Raw genomic sequence first — 22,130 nt, 5'->3', positions numbered from 1 at the left:
AGCATGGCAGACCAGGGGATGCTGGCTCCACACTCTGCTCCAGGACAGTTGTTGCTCAAGATGTCATGGTCCCACACACAGGTCTCTGAATCAGTGCAGAAGGAGGAGCTGTGAGCAGCTCCAGGCTGCTCACAATCGCCTGCCTCAGCACAGGCTGGCTGCGAAGAACTAAGCCAAACAGCTCACAGTAATTTCTTAGCATACTTCATGTGGCTTAAAATCCCCCTAACACAGGAAAATTATATGAACTATTAGAATGTTGCTTTCAGCAGGGAGACCTGTCAGACATGAAACACTTTCAAGTTCTGGCTTATTAGTAGTTGGAAGTGTAATTAATATTCACTGTAAACACACCAGTCAGACTTGATAATAAAGAATCACTAGCCTTGGAACACATACCCACTTTCTCTGCATTTCAGTGTTAACTTAGTCTGAAAACAACACTTAAATAGCAAACACAATAATGCTAGTGCGGTACTAACATTCCAAACTTTCCAAAATAACCATCTGAGCAGCAATTCAAGTTGAAAAGCAACTTGGCTAAACCTTGAGGCTAATAAACTGCTTGATTAAATTAAGGAGTAAAAACTAATAAATATTCAAAACACTTGATAATGCTTTGTTTGACATAAAGAACATTTAATGCAAGTCTCACTGGAAAACCTGTCAGGTTTTATACCTTAAATAGAGTTTTGCATTTAGAAACACCAAGTGATTCCATTTGCTGCCTTTGATTATTGTCTTCTGTCACTTTAATCATGCTGGTAAAATTACACAATTTCTGTGAAGTCAAATCCGTTTACAATGCAATTTTAATATAGCTTTGCAGCACATTCTTCTATGCATTTTTATTTAGTTACTCCCTACCTAGCAATACTTTGTTCTTGAGCTCTCATTAGCCTGGGGTTTGCTCTAAAGTTCTCCCAGGGAAGAACTAAATAAAATACAGTTAACCCTATGCAAAGAGATGGTCTGGATCAACGGACTGAACCTGGGCACAGTGCCGGCTCTCCTGAGTCTCTCCCAGCCCTGCCAGGGCTCACTGTGCAGACAAGTCCTTGGCACCCACCAGCACTCTCATCTCCAGGCTCTTAATGAATCTTGCTGGTTTTGTTTCACAGCAGCTCTGAAATCTGGATGCCAGCTGAGGCTATGATCATCTTGAACTTCTAGTTTACCCTCCTTTCTCATGCTTTCTTGTCCTAAGAGACTGTCCAAAATGCTGCCCCTAAAGCATCTCTCTGGCCTTTCACCTGTACTGCTTCTCCATCCACCCTCCTTAATTGGATCCATGCCACCATCCACACAACTAGTCCGGTCTTTAGCTTCATTCCCACCCACATGTTTTCTCTCTTATCTCTTTAAAGAACTTTTCTTGCATCTGCCCCCCAGTGCTCTGGCTCTCACCCTGCCTCATGCACCCCAACCCATAACCTGCTCACCACTCTCTAGAAAGAGCACTGACAGGGCAGCCCTTCTGGGCTGGAGCTCTGAAACCACCCACAAATGCCAAAATTTCTCCCTGCCTTAAGATTAGATGTATTCTCCCAAGGCACATGCAGGGGTCAAATACAACTGTACTTGTAACTTAGGCAAGAATGGCTGAGAAGAGGTTGGCAGCATGAGGATCAGCTGTACTCCAAAGCTAAAGCTGCCAGAGCAACCACAAATACGGACCGACTCAGTCATGACTGGCCAAATTATCTTGCTTACCTAGCCCAACACGCAAAGTGAAATCCCATTGCAAGGTGCAAGAACTTTCCCTTCCAGCAATGTTCCACATCCTCTAACTGAGCAGATCCCCACTGCCATCCCAGTTTAGTCATCATTTAATCCTGGAGTTAGTGCTTTTGTTGAATCTTGTCATCTACAGTCCAGACACTTTTGTCTTCTAATTTTCGTACACAAGGATGACAACGTTACAAGTTTCACAAGTGCAAAGCCAAGTGCTCTCCAGAGGAGAGCTTTTAGAAACAATCAGGGTTTGCAAAGTGACAACCACCACCATTATTTCACAGAGAAAATGTAATGCTCCTGAAAAAGCCCTCTGTAAATTCCATCTCCCAAGAATATTTTGACATTCATAAACTGTGTAAAAGCTTACTTCCTGAAATCAAAGTATCTGCATCTAACACAAATCCTCATGGGCTTGTTTAAGGGTATTCTTTTTTATACCAACAAGAAAAAAAAATTACAGAATTTAAGTCCTCTAAATATCAGATTTTAAACATTTCTTTCAGATCCTGAGCATTAAACCCTGGTAAGCACTAGTTGCTGATGCTGCTTCTTAATTGTTGCTATAACCTGATAAGTAAGCTAAAAATGTGAGAAAATACAATTAATTTAGAAAAACTGATTTAGCCATAAACTTCATCATTTTTTATGGTATCCATGACAACCAGTGGTCCATTTATTAAATAATAGCATCCCTGGTGTAATACAGGGTAGTACAAGTATAGTACTAAAAATCCTAACAATAAACAGCAACATTTAGTTAAGTGTGTCTAGGTCAAGCATACAATTCAACCTGTACCAAAACAAATGAAAGAACAGTAGGAGAAGATAGGTTGCATACTATAGCTTTCCTTACCTTAAAGTCATCTGGGAGCAGTAGCTTAGATGTCCTTAGGAAGCTTAATATATATCTGAAAATTTCACCATCGCGATCAATGAAATAATGTTGTTTTAAACTGTCCAAGACAATAGGCTCTGTGCCATTAAACAGGCGACTTATTCTAAAAAAAGAAAAGAAAAAGAAATGGGCAAAAGAGGAAAAGTCTCATCACACCCTTAGGGCTTAAGAACATCCAGCCAATTTAGCTGCATCAATTCAGTGTGCATGAAGTAATATCTTAATTTGGCGACAAACAAGTGCACAAAGACAGACACCTTAGACACACATGTGCACCTACATGCTCATGCACCCACACGCTCACACACAAGAAACACGTGTGCACAGGCACACACCAGCAGCAAGTGCCTGGAGCTTGCACTGTTGCAAATCAGTGCTGCAAATTAGGACCATGACCCCAGCAAGGAGAAAGTGCCTACGAAATGCTCTCCCCATGGCTGGCAGAGTAATTTTGGTGAGAACAAGTGTCACCATTATACAACTCTGTCCACATGTCCTGCTGATGGAGAATCAAATGGTTACTCAGAGATAGGTTCTTGGCCATGAGCTTTTCCTCCAACTTGGCTGTCATTCTGATCAATCACCATCAAAACCTTTCTGTGCTAGAGGAGAGGCTGCCCACCCATGGAGATGAGCTGCATGAACCCCTCAGTGCTGGGTAAGTGGCCATACAACACTAAATGTTTTAGCAAACCAGCAATCAGTGGACAGTGCAGCATCTGCAGTACTCCCTGTGGGACCTGCGTCCCACCACCAGCAGTCCTGGGGATCAGAGTCTGGCAGAAGAAAAGCAATGTGACACATCTTTTATGAGCAAAGAAATGGAAGTAAGACCTATGAGACCTGATGATCAGCTGGTTACAGGACCAAAATCAGCTATATCACATCAGCTTTCTCCATGTCCTGAGGAGCACACTCTGCACAAAGCAAACCAGGCGTCTGCCTGCCTGCCGTTCCTCCCGCCTCTCCCCTCCAAATGCCTGGCTTCTTTCAGAATACTCTGTCTTCCCATGAGAAATAACCCAGCTGAATATATGTTCTTGAAAGGAAAATCACAGGAGACAAACAGCAACGACCTATTAAGTAATTGAGTCCATTTCTCTGACAGTGCAGCATTGTTCCCAACTGCAGAGTGTCTTGTGTTTCAAAGTCGAGTCTTATATAATCCTGCAAGTGAGGTCTCTTCCATTTGCCAGAGAGAACATCCCACAGACTGCTGGACTTCACTGTCAAGTCATCCCTTCGACTCAGCCATGCAATCCTGCTGTGTCCTTCACTGAGACCAGGGCAGGGCTGTCTTCTGCCATGGTAAAAAGCTCACCAAACCATGCCAAAAGGCAAAGGCCAGCACTACTGGTGGATGCTGCAGCTGCAGCCTCACTGCCTCCCTCCTTCCAGCAGCACCACCCCAAGGTTTCTGATCCAGCAGCGAGGGAAAGGGATGCAAGGAGAAGGCATACACCCACCCCAGCGATGGGAAGAAGAAGGTCCCTTGTGATGGGAAAGAGCAGGTTTGCTCCATCACCAGTGCTGGTGCTTCCGGTTGTGCCTCATGCCGCATGCCTTGGGCTGCGGGTTCATGCAACGTGGTGAGATTTGCTCTCAGACTCTGAGGCTGCACCTCAGCCTGATTTTTTAACTTGCTAATTTATTTGCAGATTTAATTAACATGAGGTTTATTTCTAAATTAACTATGGAGATTAAATAAAACTGGACTTATCAAATCCCCACTGAATTCAGCTAAAAAAGCCTTCCTGCCCTCTTAAGCAAGTTCCAGCTCTTACTGCCTTCTCTCATGTCTATGTCAGCAATCAGCTAGTCTGAGTTACTTACAAGAATAACCAAATGCTCCACTAAACCCTAATTATAATATTTTTACTGTTTTTCTTCAACTTCTAGATTTTCAATGATACCAGAGAACACCATCCAGTTCACATTGCAGCATTTAATTTATATAATCCCAAATTTCAGTAAGCCTCCAGTAATTATTTTCTTTTTTGTTGTTATTTTAGGGCTATTTGCCTGAGATACTTAAATGTATTCCCCTGCAGAGTGCTAAATTTTATACCAGGAACTAGACAATTTATTTCCTTAGACATACACATGAGCCAGTGTGCTGTGAGGGTGAGACTGAAAGCAGAGGGAACACTGATCAAGCAGCTTAATATTCAATACAGTACATTTATTGAATAAATTTGGGTGGCTACTGAAAGTTTTGAAATCTTACAGCTCAATAAGCTGGGCTGAGGCTTCAACCTCCTTCTCTTTGCCGCCACTGCCCTGTGAAGTCTGTTGGGCTCTGCCACGCATATGGGGAAAGGTCTGCCAACAGCGACAGGGTGCAGGGAAGACCGGGTAGGAAATGTTAATGTGCTGCTCTTTAATGCAGTGAAGTTTTTTTTTTGGTAATGAAAACAAAACATGAATTTTGAGGCCTTTGTGGAGTGCCCTGAGCTGTATTTCTTCACCAGCAAAATTACTGCTGGGGAAAGAAACTTGCAGAGTGTTGAAAGACTTAACTGCCACCCCAAAAACAGAGTGATGAATAGTTTAAGGATTTATTTGGCATTTTTGGGGGCTGCTAAGTTCCAAGAACCAGCTTCGCTGCAGCGTGTTGCAACGCTGCGCGCAGGAAGCGCTTCACTTCTCCCTTCTTGACAGGATAAAAAATACCTGCAGAAAAGTCCATCAGAAAACGTAACACTGCAAGAGCACAAAGTGTACTCAAACAGCAGCTTCGAAAGGAAAGTTTGCCCAACAGGCGTGCGAAGCCAAAGAAAAGAGCACAGTGCCTGGAGGCAGCTCTGTAAGCCCCACCGGGACCCGATGTGCAAAATGGGTGGATCATGGGCGGCCAGAATGAAATGCTGCGCGCAAAAGCATGGAAACAAAATGTGTGCAGACAAGTCAGCAAGTGCAAGGGAATGGGAATAGTCTTGCACTGTGCAAACTTGTTAGTGCTAAATCAGAAATGAGGTACCAGCCAGGCTGGCAGGCTCAGGAAGCTCCAGCACCCTGCCATGTGATGAGAGCTAGAAGTTATGGGAAGATTCACTTTCTAATTTTAAAACCATCTTAAAATTTCTGTCCAAGATTTAATCTCCAGACAGGGAACAGACTGAGCCAAGATCAATCCTAGTAGTTGAAAGCCTAAGGATGCAAACTTGCCTTTCTATTGCCTCCTCCTCCCTGGCCAGTCCTGCAACGCTCATACCATCTTCCCAGTGCATGGCCTCTTCCCAGCCATCTATCCCTCCTCCTCAGTTCCTCCTGCCCTTCCAGCAATGAGCTCTTCCTCACCACTCTGCACTGCTGTCCACCCCAACCCTCGTAGGGTCCCTGTTCCTGGCCACCGTTGTACCATGTCCCCACAGAGCAGAGCCATAACAGGGTCAGTGTCCAGCCTCCTGCTTAGGAGGTATCACCAGCACCTCAAATCCTGTCTGGATACTCTTCTCTGCTCCTCCCAACACCCAAAACACAACCTGTTGATCCTATTTCTACAATTTCTTTGTGCTTCTGTTGTTTCTGCTAAAGGCTTTTTACATTTTCAATCATGTTTCGCCAAAACGCCAAGGGGTGAGTTTCTACCTTTGTACTGATTTTACTATGATATTAAGATCTCCTTTTATTAGATTAAAAACAAACAATGCAGACAGCCAACCCACAAGGACAAGAGCGCCAGTAAATTCTTTTCTTAGTTTCTTGGGCAGGGGAGGAAGCTGCATGTGAGCACCTACTGACGGCTGCTGCTACCCACAGTCCCCCAGAGTGTTGGCAACCGATTGTCCATACGAGCAACCTGCAGTGCCCATCAAGATGGGAACACAAGGGTGGGCCTGCAGAGCAGGGACTCTGGACTCCAGAGCAGAGCTCACCACATACCATCTCTTTCATAAACTCATCCAACTCCATCTTAGAAGCATCCTGAGCTTTTTGCATCCCCAGTTCCCTCTGGAGCACCCTCAAGTCTTCCTGAGACCATCATTGTGCACAGCCACAGATCTGTACCTCACCCAACACTGTCAAGGGGTTTAATGGCACTTTGGGTTAGGAACATTTCTGGGGTGAGGGAGTCCCTTTCTGGTGTGGGGCAATTTAGCCATTTTCTTGGCAACTCTTACTAAGAAAGAACTTCTGTTTTCTGTTCAAAGGCTTTACAGGCTGAGAGAGCTGGGCTTGTTCAGCCTAGAGATGAGAAGGCTCCAGGGAGACTTTGTAACAGCTCTCCTATACCTAAAGGGGCCAACAAGAAATCCGCAGAGGGACTTTTTACAAGGGTGTGAAGTCACACGACAAGGGGGAATAACTTTACACTGAAAAAGGGTAGATTTAGATTATATATTAGGAAGAAGTTATTCCCTGTGAAGGCGGTGAGACACTGGCACAGGGTGCCCAGAGAAGCTGTGGCTGTCCCATCCCTAGCAGTGTTCAAGGCCAGGCTGGATGGGGCTTGGAGCAACCCAGTCTAGTGGAAGGTGTCCCTGCCCATGGCAGGGGGTTGGAACTGAATGAGTTTTGAGGGCCCTTCCAACCCAAACTAGTCTGGGATTCTGTGAGTAAATCCGGTTCCAGAGGCTTTCAGAGGAGCACCCAGTATCATAGGACCTGTGGGACAGCCAGCAGTTGGGATGTGGCAAGTAAAAGCAGAGCCCGCCGCTCCCAAGCCCCACCACAGGGGAGCCACTGTGGTTCTGTCCCGTCTCACCCACCCAGCCAGCACAGCAACACCGTGTAAGTAAAACACTATCACAATGTTGCACTAAAAGTATTAATTTAAGTAATTACATGATTAATATTTAATTGTTCAGTGATATTTTTGTCATTCATAATTTAGTTGTTTACATTTATTAAAAATTGATTCTGTAGACACTCTTCCTGCCCAATGTCAAATCAGCAGGGAATGCACATTTCAGCAAACTGTCAGCAAGATGTGTCTCTATCCTAATTTTATGAGAGGAGAGGAGAAGAGAGAAGTGCACCCCCCTGCTCCACTCAGTGTAAATATACAGTGAAGCTGGTAGAAGCTCTGCAGCAATCCCTGACTTCTATCTGGTAGCTGTCAGTCATTCTTGGCTGTTGGGCTTTGCTGTGGAGCTGGAGGAAGAGGTGGTTGTGGGAAATGCCACAGAGAGGAGGAAGAGGGTTGTTTAGAGCTGGGACACTGAGCGTGACCTGAAACTGCCCCACGGTACATGTTAGCAAAGCATCCCAGGTGTACAAGCAGAGTCATCGCTGCTGAGCACAAACAGTGCTGCTTATCTCTTAAATATTTGCTCAAGGTGTGTAGGATAGATACTGTTATCTGCTTGGAAAAGAAAAAATGCTGTGAATTGGAGCAGAGGTGCTTGAGACTGGAGCGCCTTACACTGTGCCTGGCATAGCTGTTGTCTGTTACAAGCCTGTACGTCCCATCACAAGGAAGTAACTTCTGGGAAAGAATGGGAAAGCAGCTGGAGCAGTTGCGCCTACCCAGTGCCTGCATGCTGTGAGCCAGCTCTTTGCTGGCACTGCTGCATCCCAGTCACAGCAGCACAGTCTGGGATAGGCATGGGACAGTGCTGCCAGGCCTTCACAGTAGTGCTTTTCATATTTGTATTATTTTAACTGTAAAACTCATGGGGTTTGTGCACAAGTTCTCAGCAAACTCATGGAGAAAGCACTTGCAGCTGCTCTCCCCAGGGAGGTACGTTAAAACACCCAACGCATTGAAAAAAAGCAGGCAGGACTGGCCAGAGGAGGACAGGGATAACCCAGCTGAGCAGCCAACGGGTGTCTTCTGCCTTCTGGCCTGACAGTACTAATGAGGGAGGAATGTTAAAACATTGTCTCTGCCAGGACACATGCTCCCTCACGCCCTGTACAGCGAGGAACGTGGCTAAAGGTTGCATCTGGCTGCAGTAGGTTTTCTGATCCGCCTCAATTTAAAACTTCAGCTATAATTAGCATGAAAATACATAAACAAAGGTCTGTTGTATGGTTATACCATACCTTCACACCCTGCTACCTGACCAGTGGTTTTAAGCCCTTCTCTAATTATAGGAAACTAGCATGTAGGTGAGGCACTGTCTGCAGTCCAGGCCTGTGCACAAGATGACAGGCTGCAGAAACTGTGTGGGCTTCAGCATTACGGCTCTGCCACAAGCTCCCATTTTAATCCAAGGTACATCCCATTTTAATCCAAGGTACATCTTGACCACCTCAGATTGCTTCAGGCATGCACTCGGCTGGGAGGATGCTTCAGCTGGGAAAAATTCTGTTTTAAGCATCTTTTAAATGTTTTATTTGTACAGTGATGGGGAGAAAGTGTGACGGGAAGAGTCTCAATCTTCAGTTGGGAGTATAAACTACTGCTCTGTAAACTACGGTAAATACAAGCAACCATGTGTGCTTTGGGACCAGTTCATGTTCCTGAAGACAGAGAGATTCTCCAAAGGGGTTTTCTGGCATAAACAAGCCCAGACCAGGTACTTCTCCCACCACTCCTACAAAATGAGGGTGAGCACCCGCATTTCAGCAGGGCAGCCTCAGATGTCCAGTACCCTCCAGGAACTGCCTCACCCTGTACAGGCATTGCTCAGCCCTGGTCCCTTCAGTTCTCATGGCACAAGTGATATATTCAAGTGTTCAGATATTCAAGTGCAAAACTGACCTGTGAGAACTAAATGGAGACACTAAAGCTTCTAGCCCCAAAGCCCCTCTCTCAATCTGAACAAAAAATTAGTAGGGTCCGATCTCAGCAGAGAGATGGAGGACGTAACACACAAGGTTTATCCATCTCCAGTTCCTATAACCTCCTGTTCCTGCCTTCCAGTACTGATCCTGGAATGCCAAAGGAGGCTTTTTGAGCCATAGGCTCACTTTGCAGTGTTTTTGAAGGCTATTGCATTCATTAACTATTAAGCACCTGAAGGAACTGCAGGATCTATTACCTAGATTTAACACTTCGTATTTTGCATCTCAAGCTAGAATATCTATTTTTGCAACAGGTCAGAGTTAGTCTATACAGTATCAACACATATTTTTACAAGTCAATAATCCATAAAGAATATTATCATCTACCACACAGAATCATTCTTAAGAAGTTCTAGAAGGACTTTTTTTCTGTTTTTTATACTATCACTAAAAAGCAAAATTAGGTAATATGTAATGGATTTTCTAGTTAAGACAAAGGCACAGGCAAGTATGTCTTCAGTTCTCTGCTACTATCAATTGAAGGCCACTGAACCAACAAGTAATAGAATCCACTGAAGTGGAAATTACCTATTATTTTTGAAGTACCACAGTGCATTCATGGTAAGGATAAGAGATCCTAGAGTTCTTTATTTTTCACCTACTGTTAACAGCCTATCTCCACACTTAAGAAACTTTGGCTGGTGACTATAATACCATAGTTTTATGGAAATATGTATGTAGTTTTAGGTCTTAATACATAACACTTATTTTTTAATTTGTAGAGACAGTACTGCCTATACATAAATCAGCAGTTAAGACACAAAATTGGGAACACTAATGCCAGCTAGAGAAGGCAGTGTCTTTTCCTGCATTAAAAAACTGTCTTGGCAGTCAAGAGCCACGCTGGTCCTGCATTCATGCAGCCACGCACCCTATCAGATCTTGAGGGTGGAGGAGGAGTGCTCAAACAACTACAATGAGCAGATCAGCGACTAAGAGAATTGGGGCTCCCATGAGCTTTCTTTTCAACACTTTTCATATTTCACAAGACTATTAACATTAAGCCCTTCACCTCATTGCAATAGTAAGATTAGGCCCATCAGCGCTGGCCACTCATCTCAAATTTATCAGCAGCATGTTTATCTCCAGGGTCTGCCTTCTACCACCCATTTCACAGAGAGTCAACAGCTCAAGAGCAAAATGCTGCTTAGTCCTGAGTAATGGTGGCAGAGTCCAAGTCTCTGTCAGGCTAATGGTTATATTTTGCCTTATGAAAATCGCATTTGTCTATTTCAGTGTGTTAACAGCTATAAAAAGACTTAATTGAAGAAACAGCGCCTTTTATGTTAATTGCTGTATTACGAATCCTTTCGCTGCATTTGGCCTATAACCACACTTATAGGCAGAGTAAGTAGACACAGACAGAACAGCACTCACTACACACACTAGCATCCCACCACATTTATTTATCAGTCACAAAATGCCTTCGCTGTGCTTAACAGGAAAAAAAAGTAACTTTCAAACACAGGTAAAATTTGCACTTCTCCATTAAAAGTTCCCTGTGTGCTTGTTTATCCTTTGTAACAGGGACAGTGACAAACAGGCCCGCATCAGTTTTTGATGCTTAACCATACTGTTTGCATTCATTTGGTCTGGCATAACCATCACCAGAACAGAGGTTTTGACCATGGAAGGTGTGCAGATGCAAGGCAGCCCAACAGGAAGCAGAGAGGCTGCAGTTACTGTAGTTCAAGACAGGCCAGTTCTGCCACCTTTATTCCTACCAAGCAGTAACTGCTTGGGGAGAGTAAGAAGGCCAGAGTCTGGCTGACTTGCATATTCTTAATAAAAGTAACCAAATAATATTACAATGTAATATAAATCCCCAAAATACAGAACTTGTTAACACTAGAAGCCAAATACTATTCTTCCAGTGAAATACTCTGAATCCAGGTAACTGCACAGAAGCTCACACATTCCTGGTAATACTTAGCTCTTTGGGAATCCCTCTCTATTTTAAATCATGGAGTTACACCTAAAGAAGCACATGTAAGATAAATTTCTAGTACTGTATTTTTTTCTGGTATAAAGTTCAGATTACTTTTATTCTTCTTACATCTTTTACTTCATTCTAACTGAATGAAAATAGTTGGTGATTAAAAATAGTAATGCAAATTTGTATTGCAAAAGTATTCTGATTTTATTATGCCATTATGCTGCTGTCCTGACTTGAGCTCTGCAAGGATTCTTAGCCTTTTATGTTTTCTCAACAGAGAATTTAAACTAAATTTTGGCTATGAAAATCAATGCAAGAACAAAAATTCTTTAATTTAAACAAACTTCTAAACTAGCACCTTAGTTTACTAAAGTGTTCCGCAGTTTTCCAAAGGTCCCAATCCTGCAAGAACCGCATTTTACTTCAAAATCTGTGGGAGTAGTGGGCACTCAACAGAATGAAATTGTTAATACATGAGAAGATGCACAATTAAACAAAACATGCCTGCCTATACAAGCCTTTTCTTGCTATTCCTTTAACCACCCCTTCCCCCCAAATCATGGTGCTTTGAGGGCCCTGGTGAGGACAGAGCTGCACCAAATGCCAGCTCTCTTACTGCTCACCTACTTGCTGTAACATCAAGAGCAAGGTAACAGTACTTTTACCAAGATTTGCAAATCTGACCAGATCTGGACATTACTTCCATTACCAGCACCCTTGTACAACTGGGAAGTTGAAAAACATGTAGATACTAGTTCTATTTTAATATAAATGGGCTAAATCCTTGCACACTGAAAGAGCAAAGAGCAAAACTCCCACTGGGACTGGCTGAAGGCAGGGAAAATTTCAAATGTAACTCATTTATTTACCTTTCAGGGTGCAGGTCTGGCCCTCTGCATCCTTTGCATCTGTGCATCCTTTGCATTCAATACACAGCAGGAGAAAGACAGACACTGAAGGGCTGAACAATCTTTTATAAAGTGTAAATGGTGACAGTTAACACACTTTGGAACCTGCTGCTCCTGTAAACAGCTAGAATATTTACTCTGCTTGAGCCACACCCCTTCACTTCTGATCCCAGATGTGAAAGCTGAGCAGCTTTTTCCTACAGTTCTTTCATTTTTGTACAGTTCTTTTATTTATTTCCATATCCACAACACAGGCTCTCTGGGACTCTGCAGTACTGCACCATCTTGGATGAACATCCTCAGTGCCCACACTGACCTCTGCTGCACTGAGACATCTTCATGATGAGAACAGGAATGATACCAGCCTCTCTTGAGTATGATGAATGAATAATGCTCCTGTTTATTCTTACATTTGATTAAGCTGTACCCAACATACTTTTCCTGGCTGTTCATTTAAAGAAACTGAACACACCAAGAATGATTAATTATTAAAGAGCTATTTTGAAGGGAAAACAACCACCAAGTCCCATATGCCCACATGAAGTAGGAAGACTAGTGTAACAGTTTTTGCTGGTGAGCCTGAACTGCTGGCAAATGCAAGGCAGAAGCAAAGAGAAATTAGCAATAGTTTTCTGTTACTGAAGCTGGAGAGCAGGGACATAGAGGAAACAACCCACTGACATGTCCACTGGGAAGAGCCTGGCTCCATGGCCAAATTCCAGCAAAAAGAGGGAGCCTGTGTCTACTGACTATGGAGAGGGAACCCAGATCTGGGAAAGAGACAGTAATACACACCTGTTGCACAAAGGACACATGCCCTACAGAATTAACTTTGGTAAAAACTTTAAAATAGTAGAAAAACATTAACTGTTGGATTCTGATGAGATACTGAAAGCTGAACCTGTTTTTTTATGTTATTGTGAGAGATTAATTCTTAAATACATTATGGTCATGGGTTTGATTCTGGTCCCAGTGAAGTCAAGGTCAGAACATCCTCTGATTTAATTGAAAACAAAAGCAGACCCCTACTTTAACACTCATGCCTGAAAACATAATACAACTGCATGTGAACAGAAGCAGAAATATGTTTGGAACTGGTTACAAATTCATGCGTGATTCCCCTCTGCCCCCCTGTAAGATTAAAAAGATGTCATAGAATTCTTTTCTTCAGTCAACAGCTGTATTACGTACTACTGGCCCAAATTCAGCCCTCTTTTCCTCCCAGACAACCCCAGCACAAGCAGAGGACACTGTTTCTCTGTTGACATCTACCAGTTCTTATGGAGTTCCATTAGCCAAATCTGTCCAAATTCTAAGTTTTGCAAAGGTATACCATGTGCCCCAAATGCCAAACCTGCAGCCTTTGGTATAAACTGTCCTGGTACAACTTGTTGGCATAACACAGTATAACACCAAAGAGGTTAAAAAGAGTCCCAAGCGTCTGGTGTTCGCTGTCCGCTTTCTCAAGGGAGATCTGCTGCTGCAAAGGTGTCTACCAGATCAAAACAGACTACCTGAAGCACCGGCAGCATCTGCACTCCATTAAGAGAGAGGCATAACGGAGCCTGCCTTTGGACTGGGATTCCTTCAGCGTTTCAGCTTTATGGTACAAATCTCAGTTTCCAACACTTGACAACTGATGCCTTCCGAGTCTGACCAAGAGTAACTATGCAAATACCGCATAATAGCTTCCCAGCACCCACGTGCAGGACTCCTTTCAGGTTTTGTTTTATGTGGTCCTCAGCAGATAAAAAGCAGCAATTTTAGGCTTTGAACACATATCATACTACAGTAGAGTGAAATCAAGACAGCACAGGTGAACACTGCAATACTTCCTCTCAGCCTCTGTCCTGGTGCCTAGCTCTGACAGGCAGGCAGTCATCACAGCAACTACATGCGAAGCTAACTGCCATCCTGCCTGGAGTTTCAAGTGAGAGTAAATCAGGAGAAAAAGACCAAATCCCTCTAAAATGTTTATAGATTGTAATTTCTTTTTTAAGCATCAAAAGATGGAATTATATGCTAATCACAGCAGATAAGGTGAAGGAGTAGGCAGGCTGGTGGACAGAGCATGAAGAGGAGTTTATGACTCTGGAGTTTAATTCCAGCTCTGCAGCTTCTCCCAGCTACCAAATTGGCTTAGGAGAGCCACTAGCCTGGTGTAACTCTGTACCAATGGAGTTATACCAGGGATGAGAGTGACTGACAATACTTACTGTTTCAGTCACCAGATTATGTATTTAATGTCTGTACAGCACAAGGGAACAAGCTGATGTGCTGGAAGGACTAGCCATACTCATCAATTTATTACATTCCATGTCTCAGAAAATCTCGGCAAAGTCCTTGTGGCTAGCAGCAGCATGGAGCTTGACCTGGACCTGCTTAAGCTATAGCCTGGCATCATCCACACAATCCTGTTACTCTGTGCTTGAGAGATCTAGCATCCCCCATGCTTTAACATAAGAATCCTGTGTTTGCACATCTACACGTTTCTTCTATTTAAATATGCACCTTGTTCTTAAATATTTTATTGGCCCAGGAATAGTTTAATTCTGATTCAGCTGAACCCAGGACAGTTATACAGGTACAAATTTGGAGTAACTCCTTCAAAACCAGCAGTCATCTCTTTGGGAAGGCCATCTGACCAGGAAGGATACTTGCTGGACCCATAAGTGCATGATGCTTTGTCTTCATTTGCCTGTTGTTTTTGAGACTCAGTACTGCAAATACCTAGCAGAAGCATTTTACTACAAGGATTCAGCTTCTCCTAACTCCTCTGCACACATCATCACACCAGTATACATCCCTGGTATAACTCCACAGAGGTCAACAGGGTAACACTAGGGATTATTAGGCCAGTTTTCTAAAAGAATAGGGATTATTTTGTTTTAATTTAATCTTACAGTAAAATTCTCATTGACTTCACTGGAAGAGAGGTTTGACACGAAGTACCAATATCCAAACCACCTCTATTTATTTCAGTGAAAGTAGGCAAAAAATTAATATGGTCCAATGTATTTTTAAATGTTAGACTGAATACGAATGTGCAGTTTTCTCAGATTCAAGCTTTTTGAAAAGCCTGTGCCAGGCATAGCACCATAGCCATAATTTTATTTCTGTAAGTCAGACATGTGTTGATTTGCTATCCTTACCACTCTGTGACTAGCTTGATCTACCCGTTCCTAGATGCTGTAATACCCGTTTATGCCAAGAACTCCACACAATCCAAGCTGTAAATGTATACAGAGAAACAATAATTTCCCAAAATGTGTTCATGAGAGACTATCTAGGCAGTATTTTCTTCTACATTTCATCAAATATTCCAAGTGAGCAAACAAATAAGTCAGACATCAACAGGGCCCAATCTCATCACTCAATTACAGTAGATTTGTACTCCTGAAAGGTAAATTGCTTTCCTCTCCAGAGCCTGCACGCAGTCCCTGGGCAGTGCTGTGCTGGGCAAGGCAGTGGTGAAGAAGTCCAGGAAATAGTAAACACCTTTATCACAGCAGACAGCTTAGCTCTTATGTGGCTCTCTACATGCCAGCTAGTAGGAGATCCTGGACAAGTGGACACAGGCACATGTGAAAAATTAGTTTCCATATAAACTCCCTCCCGTCTCCCCAAGTCACTTCAGTGACTTAGGGTTACAGGGACTAGTCTCCTTTACCACCAAAGCCAACACCGCAGCTGTGGAACAGCCCTGGGTAACATGGACAAATCTGCTATTATGGTGAGTTTCATGGACCCTAAATCCAGGACTTTTTCTCATTAGTAAAAGCTAGAAACAGGGTATCTAAAGTTGTCACTCCCAACTGTAATTACATCCCTGTTACAGATTGTTTCTATTTTCCAGAGACCAAGCCACATGTCCCTCCTCTGCCACAGGTCATGCCCTCGTACTCACTGACCTAGGACTCGTGTGACTCCTGCCACAGTAGCTCTGTCCAGCCTGTAAGAGGAAAGAGTTTTTCAGCTCCACCCACTGTGCTCTGCCCCAGTGGAGCTGTGCTGGATGTATCCTAACAGCAATGTTCGTCTGCCCAAAGGAACAAACACTTCACACTTTCCCCAGAGCTTATCAAAGTGCTGCATGGACTTGTGTAACCTCAGCCACGCAGCACCTATACCAAAGTGGCTTTGCAGATGGGGAAAGACTTGTTCAGCAGCCTGGCAATCTGGCAATACAATTTCCTTCACTTGTGCCAGCTCCATCTCTGGTAAGTGCAACATCCACAGGCAGGCTGGGGGGAGACAGAAGATGGGAAGGGGAAACGCCCTTTTTAAGAGCTTTTTTTTTCCTTAAGGGTCAAAATTCTCTTGGAAACTGAAGAGAGATTTGCCCAGTCAATAACCAAGTAAGAAAAACTCAAAAGATTTATCTCTAAATTGCAGGTGCGTGAAATGAAACTGAAAATTATTTTAATCTCCGTGAAAATTCTTATGTTAATTCAAAAAAGGCACTGCACAGAACCAAAACCTCTGGTTTTCAGCTCTTTTACTGGTTCTCATCTGTAGCATACACCTGACTGCCTTAAACAACGGCAGACCCCCGGGGAGCTCTGGCACGCTCACTCCTCTCTGCAGAGCTGCTACACTGGTGTGTGGCGTTGTTACGTGTGCGCAGTGATTGTGCACTATGCCCATGACCTGCACCTCTGAGTGTTTGTAGCATGCAGGGAAAACACTCCTGCCTCTTCAAGTGTTCTGCTTTAAAGTCTGTGTATGGTTTAAGTTCACAATACCTATTAAAATTAATGAGCTTTTACACTGCAGCTCACACACAGGCACATTTTGTAGCACTTTGGCTGAATGTAGGCTGCTGGCTCCGACTCAGAAACTCTGCTTTTTAGGTAATACACAACAGTTCAGAACATAATGTCACCCCACAAGCAGGGTGGTCAACAGCTGATTTCAGTGGGAAGCACAGTACCTTACGAAGGGTGAATAGTGCCACGGCAGCATACTTGCATACGTCCTACACTGTGCTAAAACCAGAGACATTTAGTAGATGTGCATGGATGAGAGAGGGACTCAAGAGGAACAAGACACTATACAGATGCTGTGTAGGTGAGCAGCGTGGAATGGCACTAGCATGGGGAGTTTTGGGAGACACCTTATTCAAGATGAACACTATTAATCCGCAGCGGTGCAGGACTGCTGTGGCACAGGGCTGGTGGGAGGCTGAGCTGGCCTGACTGAGCTGACATGGCTTCTGCTCTAGACCAGGATCCTGCATTCAAACTCAACATGCTTTCACAGCCACCAGCAATCTCTGGTTATGAAGAAATCTGGTCTCCACTTAATCCATCTGGAGTCCCAGTGTTTTCAGGACTGACTGATACCCTAACTGCCAGCATGGGGCAAGTGACAGAATTTGTTAACTGGACATTGGTTTTGGGCAATAACATCAATAATACACATATTTAATGGTAAATTAGCAAATACAACTGCTGCAGTGAGTGACACTGGATTGATCCTACATGAGCAAGAAATGTGAGATGTTCTCAGGTATGTCAAGTCTGAAGAATTATATATCCTAAACATACATAAATTAAGAATTTCCCTCTTCCCTCCCAAGAAGTGCAGAGCAGGACCTGGTACAGAACCCTTAGTGTAAAGGCTGATGTGGGAAATTTGTCTTGTAGATCTTAGTAAGCAAATGTGTTTGAGCTGTACCACTATATCTGGCTATACAGGGTCAGACATCATCTTCTGTCAGGCACAACAGAGGGGTTCTAAAACTTGAAGAGCATTCCCCTGAACTCAGTCCAGCCCAGTGTGGCTGCAGAGCAGGAGAAAAGCAGATCTCAGGTGTCAATGCTGAGCTACAGCAACCAGAAAGATGGAGGAACTGGAGGAAAAAGCAGGAGAATTAAACCCCACAGATTCCTACAGAGCAGCTGGAATCACAAAGTCATGCTTGGCAGGAGAGTTTATCTGAGGGTGGGTCTATACAAGAACAAAATTTGACAAGAAACACTCAGAGAAGACATGTGCTTTAGGGAACTCCTTTTGACCAAAGAAGTCCATGGGCTCAGAGGCAGAGGTGTGCCTGGAAAACTCTACTATGTCTTATTCCTGCTTGCTTTTGTCATAACTAATGCCATAAAAAGCATGAGTTTTATAAATACATTTTGAACAAAAGAATATACTTATCTTTAATAGAGGATTATGCAACCAATACTAATTAACCAAGAATGTAAGGTAAATACATTCACCTTTTATACCAGAAAAACTGACAAAAAGCTCACAGCAATTCTGAGTTAAAAACACTATTAAGGGCTGCAAAAAGGAGAGGCTTCTAATGAAAAATCTTGTTTTGCTTTCTAAGAGAAATTCAAAGTGATATTGAAATTTCCAGTGAAATTGAGAAGCTGGGGCTTGCTGTGCTAGACTGCAGGTCTGCCATCCAGTTCAGTAAGACTGAAGGATCTGGCAGTGTCTTTGGGTATTCCTGACTGCATGCTAGGAGCTTGCCTTTTGGTGTGAGTTTGTTTTTTAAATGTAAGAATTGTCTCACTCCCTTGGATAAATACTTTTGCTTTATAGATGTGCTAGAGGTTTTGCAGCCTTTACAATCTGTCATATAAATCCATATTCAAGTGTCAATGTGTGAAAGGGATACTTTAGAGGTCCTCTGGGTGAAAACATGAATGGAATTTCTACAGGAAATGCTCTCAAAGATGAAAAATTTGTCTACTTATCCAGTTACTTCAGAAATAAGATGCTGATGGTAAGGGTCACTAGACTAAATTCAGCAGTGGTTTTCTTTGTACATGTAACTCACAACTACAAGAATTAAAGAGTTTTGGTGGGAAAACTTGCTATGTCAGTAAACTACTGAAATTGAGCCTCAGATTCACGTAAGACAACATCAGCCTCCATGTGCCTCCAAAGCTTGTTAACTTTAATGGCTATTTTGGGTATGCACAAAAAGCAGCTTCAAGTTGCTAAAGAGGGATTAATAATATTGTTTCTTAAGTAATTTCTGTGACCACCATCATTATGCTGTTGTTGATCATAATTTCTTCTATGTTTTTCATTTTCCTTGCCTTTCACCCTCTTTCTTGTATGGTGTTTCATTCAAAAAGCCAACTGATGGGATGTGTAAGAGTAGTGCATAAGGTGAGCATAAGTGGTTTAGAAACTATTTTTGGCGATGGCTGTCTAACCCTCTTCTTTGTCACACCAGCTGTGCACTGCTTAAGTTCCCTCCTTCTTAGGTGTATTTATGTAGCCTATAAAAGTTTTCTGGAAAGAGGGCCTCTGTCCCTCTTAATGTCTGATCTGTCACCCTTCACTTATGCAAATCTAATTAATGGACAAAAGCTTTTCTCTCAGCAGCTGAACTAATACAAACAACATCAAAGACTGTCAAAGTTGCTCTGAAACAACTCTGGGATCACTGAAATGCAAAACCTGGCCTCTGACTTTGTATCACCAGCCATTCATGTAAGACTTCCAGAATCAGGTCCTTTCCCCAAATTAGAGCCAACCACCTAACTCAGGAACAGCCAGGCAGAGCCAGCTGAGTGGGCTAAGCACAGTCAATCCTAACAAATTACAATAAGAAATCTACCATGCTGACTGCTGTCAGCTGTAATTTATATCATACCAGAGGGGTGACTGGAGAGCAGGTATAGGCAGCAACTGGTCATACCTATACTTGCTCCTGCTGGGTCTGATCCGGCAAGCTGCTGGGAGCTCTTCCATCCCTTCAAAGTCAAAGTGAACTGAGTTTGTTCAGGACTTCACATGACTGGACCTCCTCAAAATACTATGGAGTATAAACATGATTTGATGGTTTATTTTCTTCTGTTTTCCATTAGCATGTGATGTCTCTGTGTATGCACACCCTAACTGTATTTATACACATGCTCACAATCTGTATGTGTTCTTTAACATTCACGTACAGCACATACTACAGGCTAAAAGCCTACTTAGGATTTTGAAGCGCTGATAAAGAAATAGACATTGTAACACGAATAATCAGGAAGTGTTATTTCCACAGCTTTCAATTTTAGTGAGTACAAACTACACGTGACTGGGGCTATGATTTAGCAAAGCACTTCAGAGTATCAGCTTACGTCTTTTGTTGAAATACAATGTATGAATATAATTTCTTACATTTGGAGTTTCAAACTCACCCTTAAACCGAGAGTTAAATATGCTAACCAAAGCAATCCAGGAAGCTCTGTGTGGGATGAGTATGGTCACACCTCTGTCTGTGGCCATGCATGTTATCGCTGACCACAAGCTAACAGTGCTTGGCCATTAATTCTAGATGTCTTGCTCAGAAAAGCTATTGCTTTCCTTCTGCACCTCTGACAGACCTGGGATTTCTCTCCCAACATGACCACTGTGAAGATAGGTCTGTGCCTTATGTAAGATACACACCACGGCAGCAAAGCACCATCAGGAGGTTAAACCATCCCCACTGAAATCAATGCAAGTACTTTGCCTTAAACAGGAATGAGAGCATGCCAGACTTAATGGGGGGTAACCAACCAAGTCTACTATGCAGCACTGCAGAGAAAAAGACTTCACATAAATAAATAAATAAATAAATAAAGGGGGGAGGGCAAGGAACAGATTAAGGTGCACCCTTTGTAATAACTTTATAATGTATCTAGCAATATTCCTACTTGGGATGCTGGATAAAACTGTCGTCTAAAGATTTCACCCTGGAATCTTTTTACTCCAGCAAAAACTGAAGTTTGAGCAGCTGAAAAGCCTTCAACCCTTATGAGATAACATAGCAATGGAAACAAAAGACAGTAAAAAGCAAAATATCAAGCAGCACATGAGCTCTGGTCACGGTTTTGTACTTTCAGTTTTAACATAGTACAAAATCTGAAGAAATTATCTTTTGTTACTATCAAACGGGAGGTTTTAGATCAATACCCTATGCTCTTTAAATAAAATCTGTGAATTTATATATATTCTCCCAAAGCTTCCATAACTGAAGTTTTCATTAAGTAAGTCTGATATAGGGCATATTTTAAAAATACTGTCAGCAGTGATATTTTAAAATGTGGAAACAGATGTGCTACTCTATTATAGCTACTGAATCTTCCCTGTATTTTTTTTGTATTATGAAACATTTGTCTGCTTCTCTGCTATAAATCTCTCCCCACTGAACAGATTTCTTCTCTATGATTAAAGTAGTACTACACAGACATCATTAAACAGTCATTGTCCAGAAAAATCATATTGTTTGGCCTGACCATAAAATATAGGTATTTCAGTAACTGTTTCTTTTCCATGCAGAATTTCAGCAACTCCCATTCCTTAGAATGAAATCACAGCCATATGCTTTATTATATCAGAGGCATTTCAAGGTGTGTCCATAAATGTCATTTATTGCTTGAGAACCTGCCAAATCTGTAAAAATACCTTGCTCTTTTAAAGGAAAGATCTTCAAATGAAACTAGAGTTTCACACTGGCTGTCAAACCAAAAAAACAAAAAAAAAAGACAAAAAAACCAACCCAAACCTGTCCTTTATGAAAAGGCCATGCAGGTAGCAAAACCTCTGGCAATGAAACCTGCTGACCTGGGCTCTGGTTCAGTTTGGAGTCAAGAGTGCCTCCTTTAACCAGTCTGCTGGGCACCCTGACACTGCACATCCACACCTTCTCTTGGTTACGTACAAGGTGCTTGCCTTTCTGAAAAACACGCAGTCTGAACGATGAAGAGGTCAACTGGTTTAGTGATCATAACTGTAAATCAAAACCAGGTAGGTCTTAATACACTGCTCTGATGACTGTGCTATAGCCGTTAACACAGCAGTTTCTTCCACACTACCAGCACAGGGCTGATGCTGTCCAGGATCCCCCACCCTTCACACACCCCGTGGGACCGGGAGGACACACAAATATACTTGCATGCCGCATCTATTCATAGTTGGGCATATA

At 42.8% G+C, this 22,130-nt stretch overlaps 1 protein-coding gene across 4 annotated transcripts in view; it reads right to left on the bottom strand.

Annotated features, from left to right (window-relative positions):
* Window positions 1-22,130, bottom strand: part of KCTD15 (potassium channel tetramerization domain containing 15) — a 43,559-nt gene that overhangs the window by 14,782 nt on the left and 6,647 nt on the right. For all 4 annotated transcript variants that reach the window (XM_034072805.1, XM_031051818.2, XM_031051819.2 and 1 more), the window contains exon 3: window positions 2,591-2,735. In XM_034072805.1, coding sequence (XP_033928696.1) covers window positions 2,591-2,735 — 145 coding nt within the window. The remainder of the gene's footprint in view (window positions 1-2,590; window positions 2,736-22,130) is intronic.

The sequence above is a fragment of the Melopsittacus undulatus genome, chromosome Z (assembly GCF_012275295.1).
Source record: "Melopsittacus undulatus isolate bMelUnd1 chromosome Z, bMelUnd1.mat.Z, whole genome shotgun sequence".
NCBI lineage: Eukaryota > Metazoa > Chordata > Aves > Psittaciformes > Psittaculidae > Melopsittacus > Melopsittacus undulatus.
This window is presented reverse-complemented; position numbering and strand designations above follow the sequence as displayed.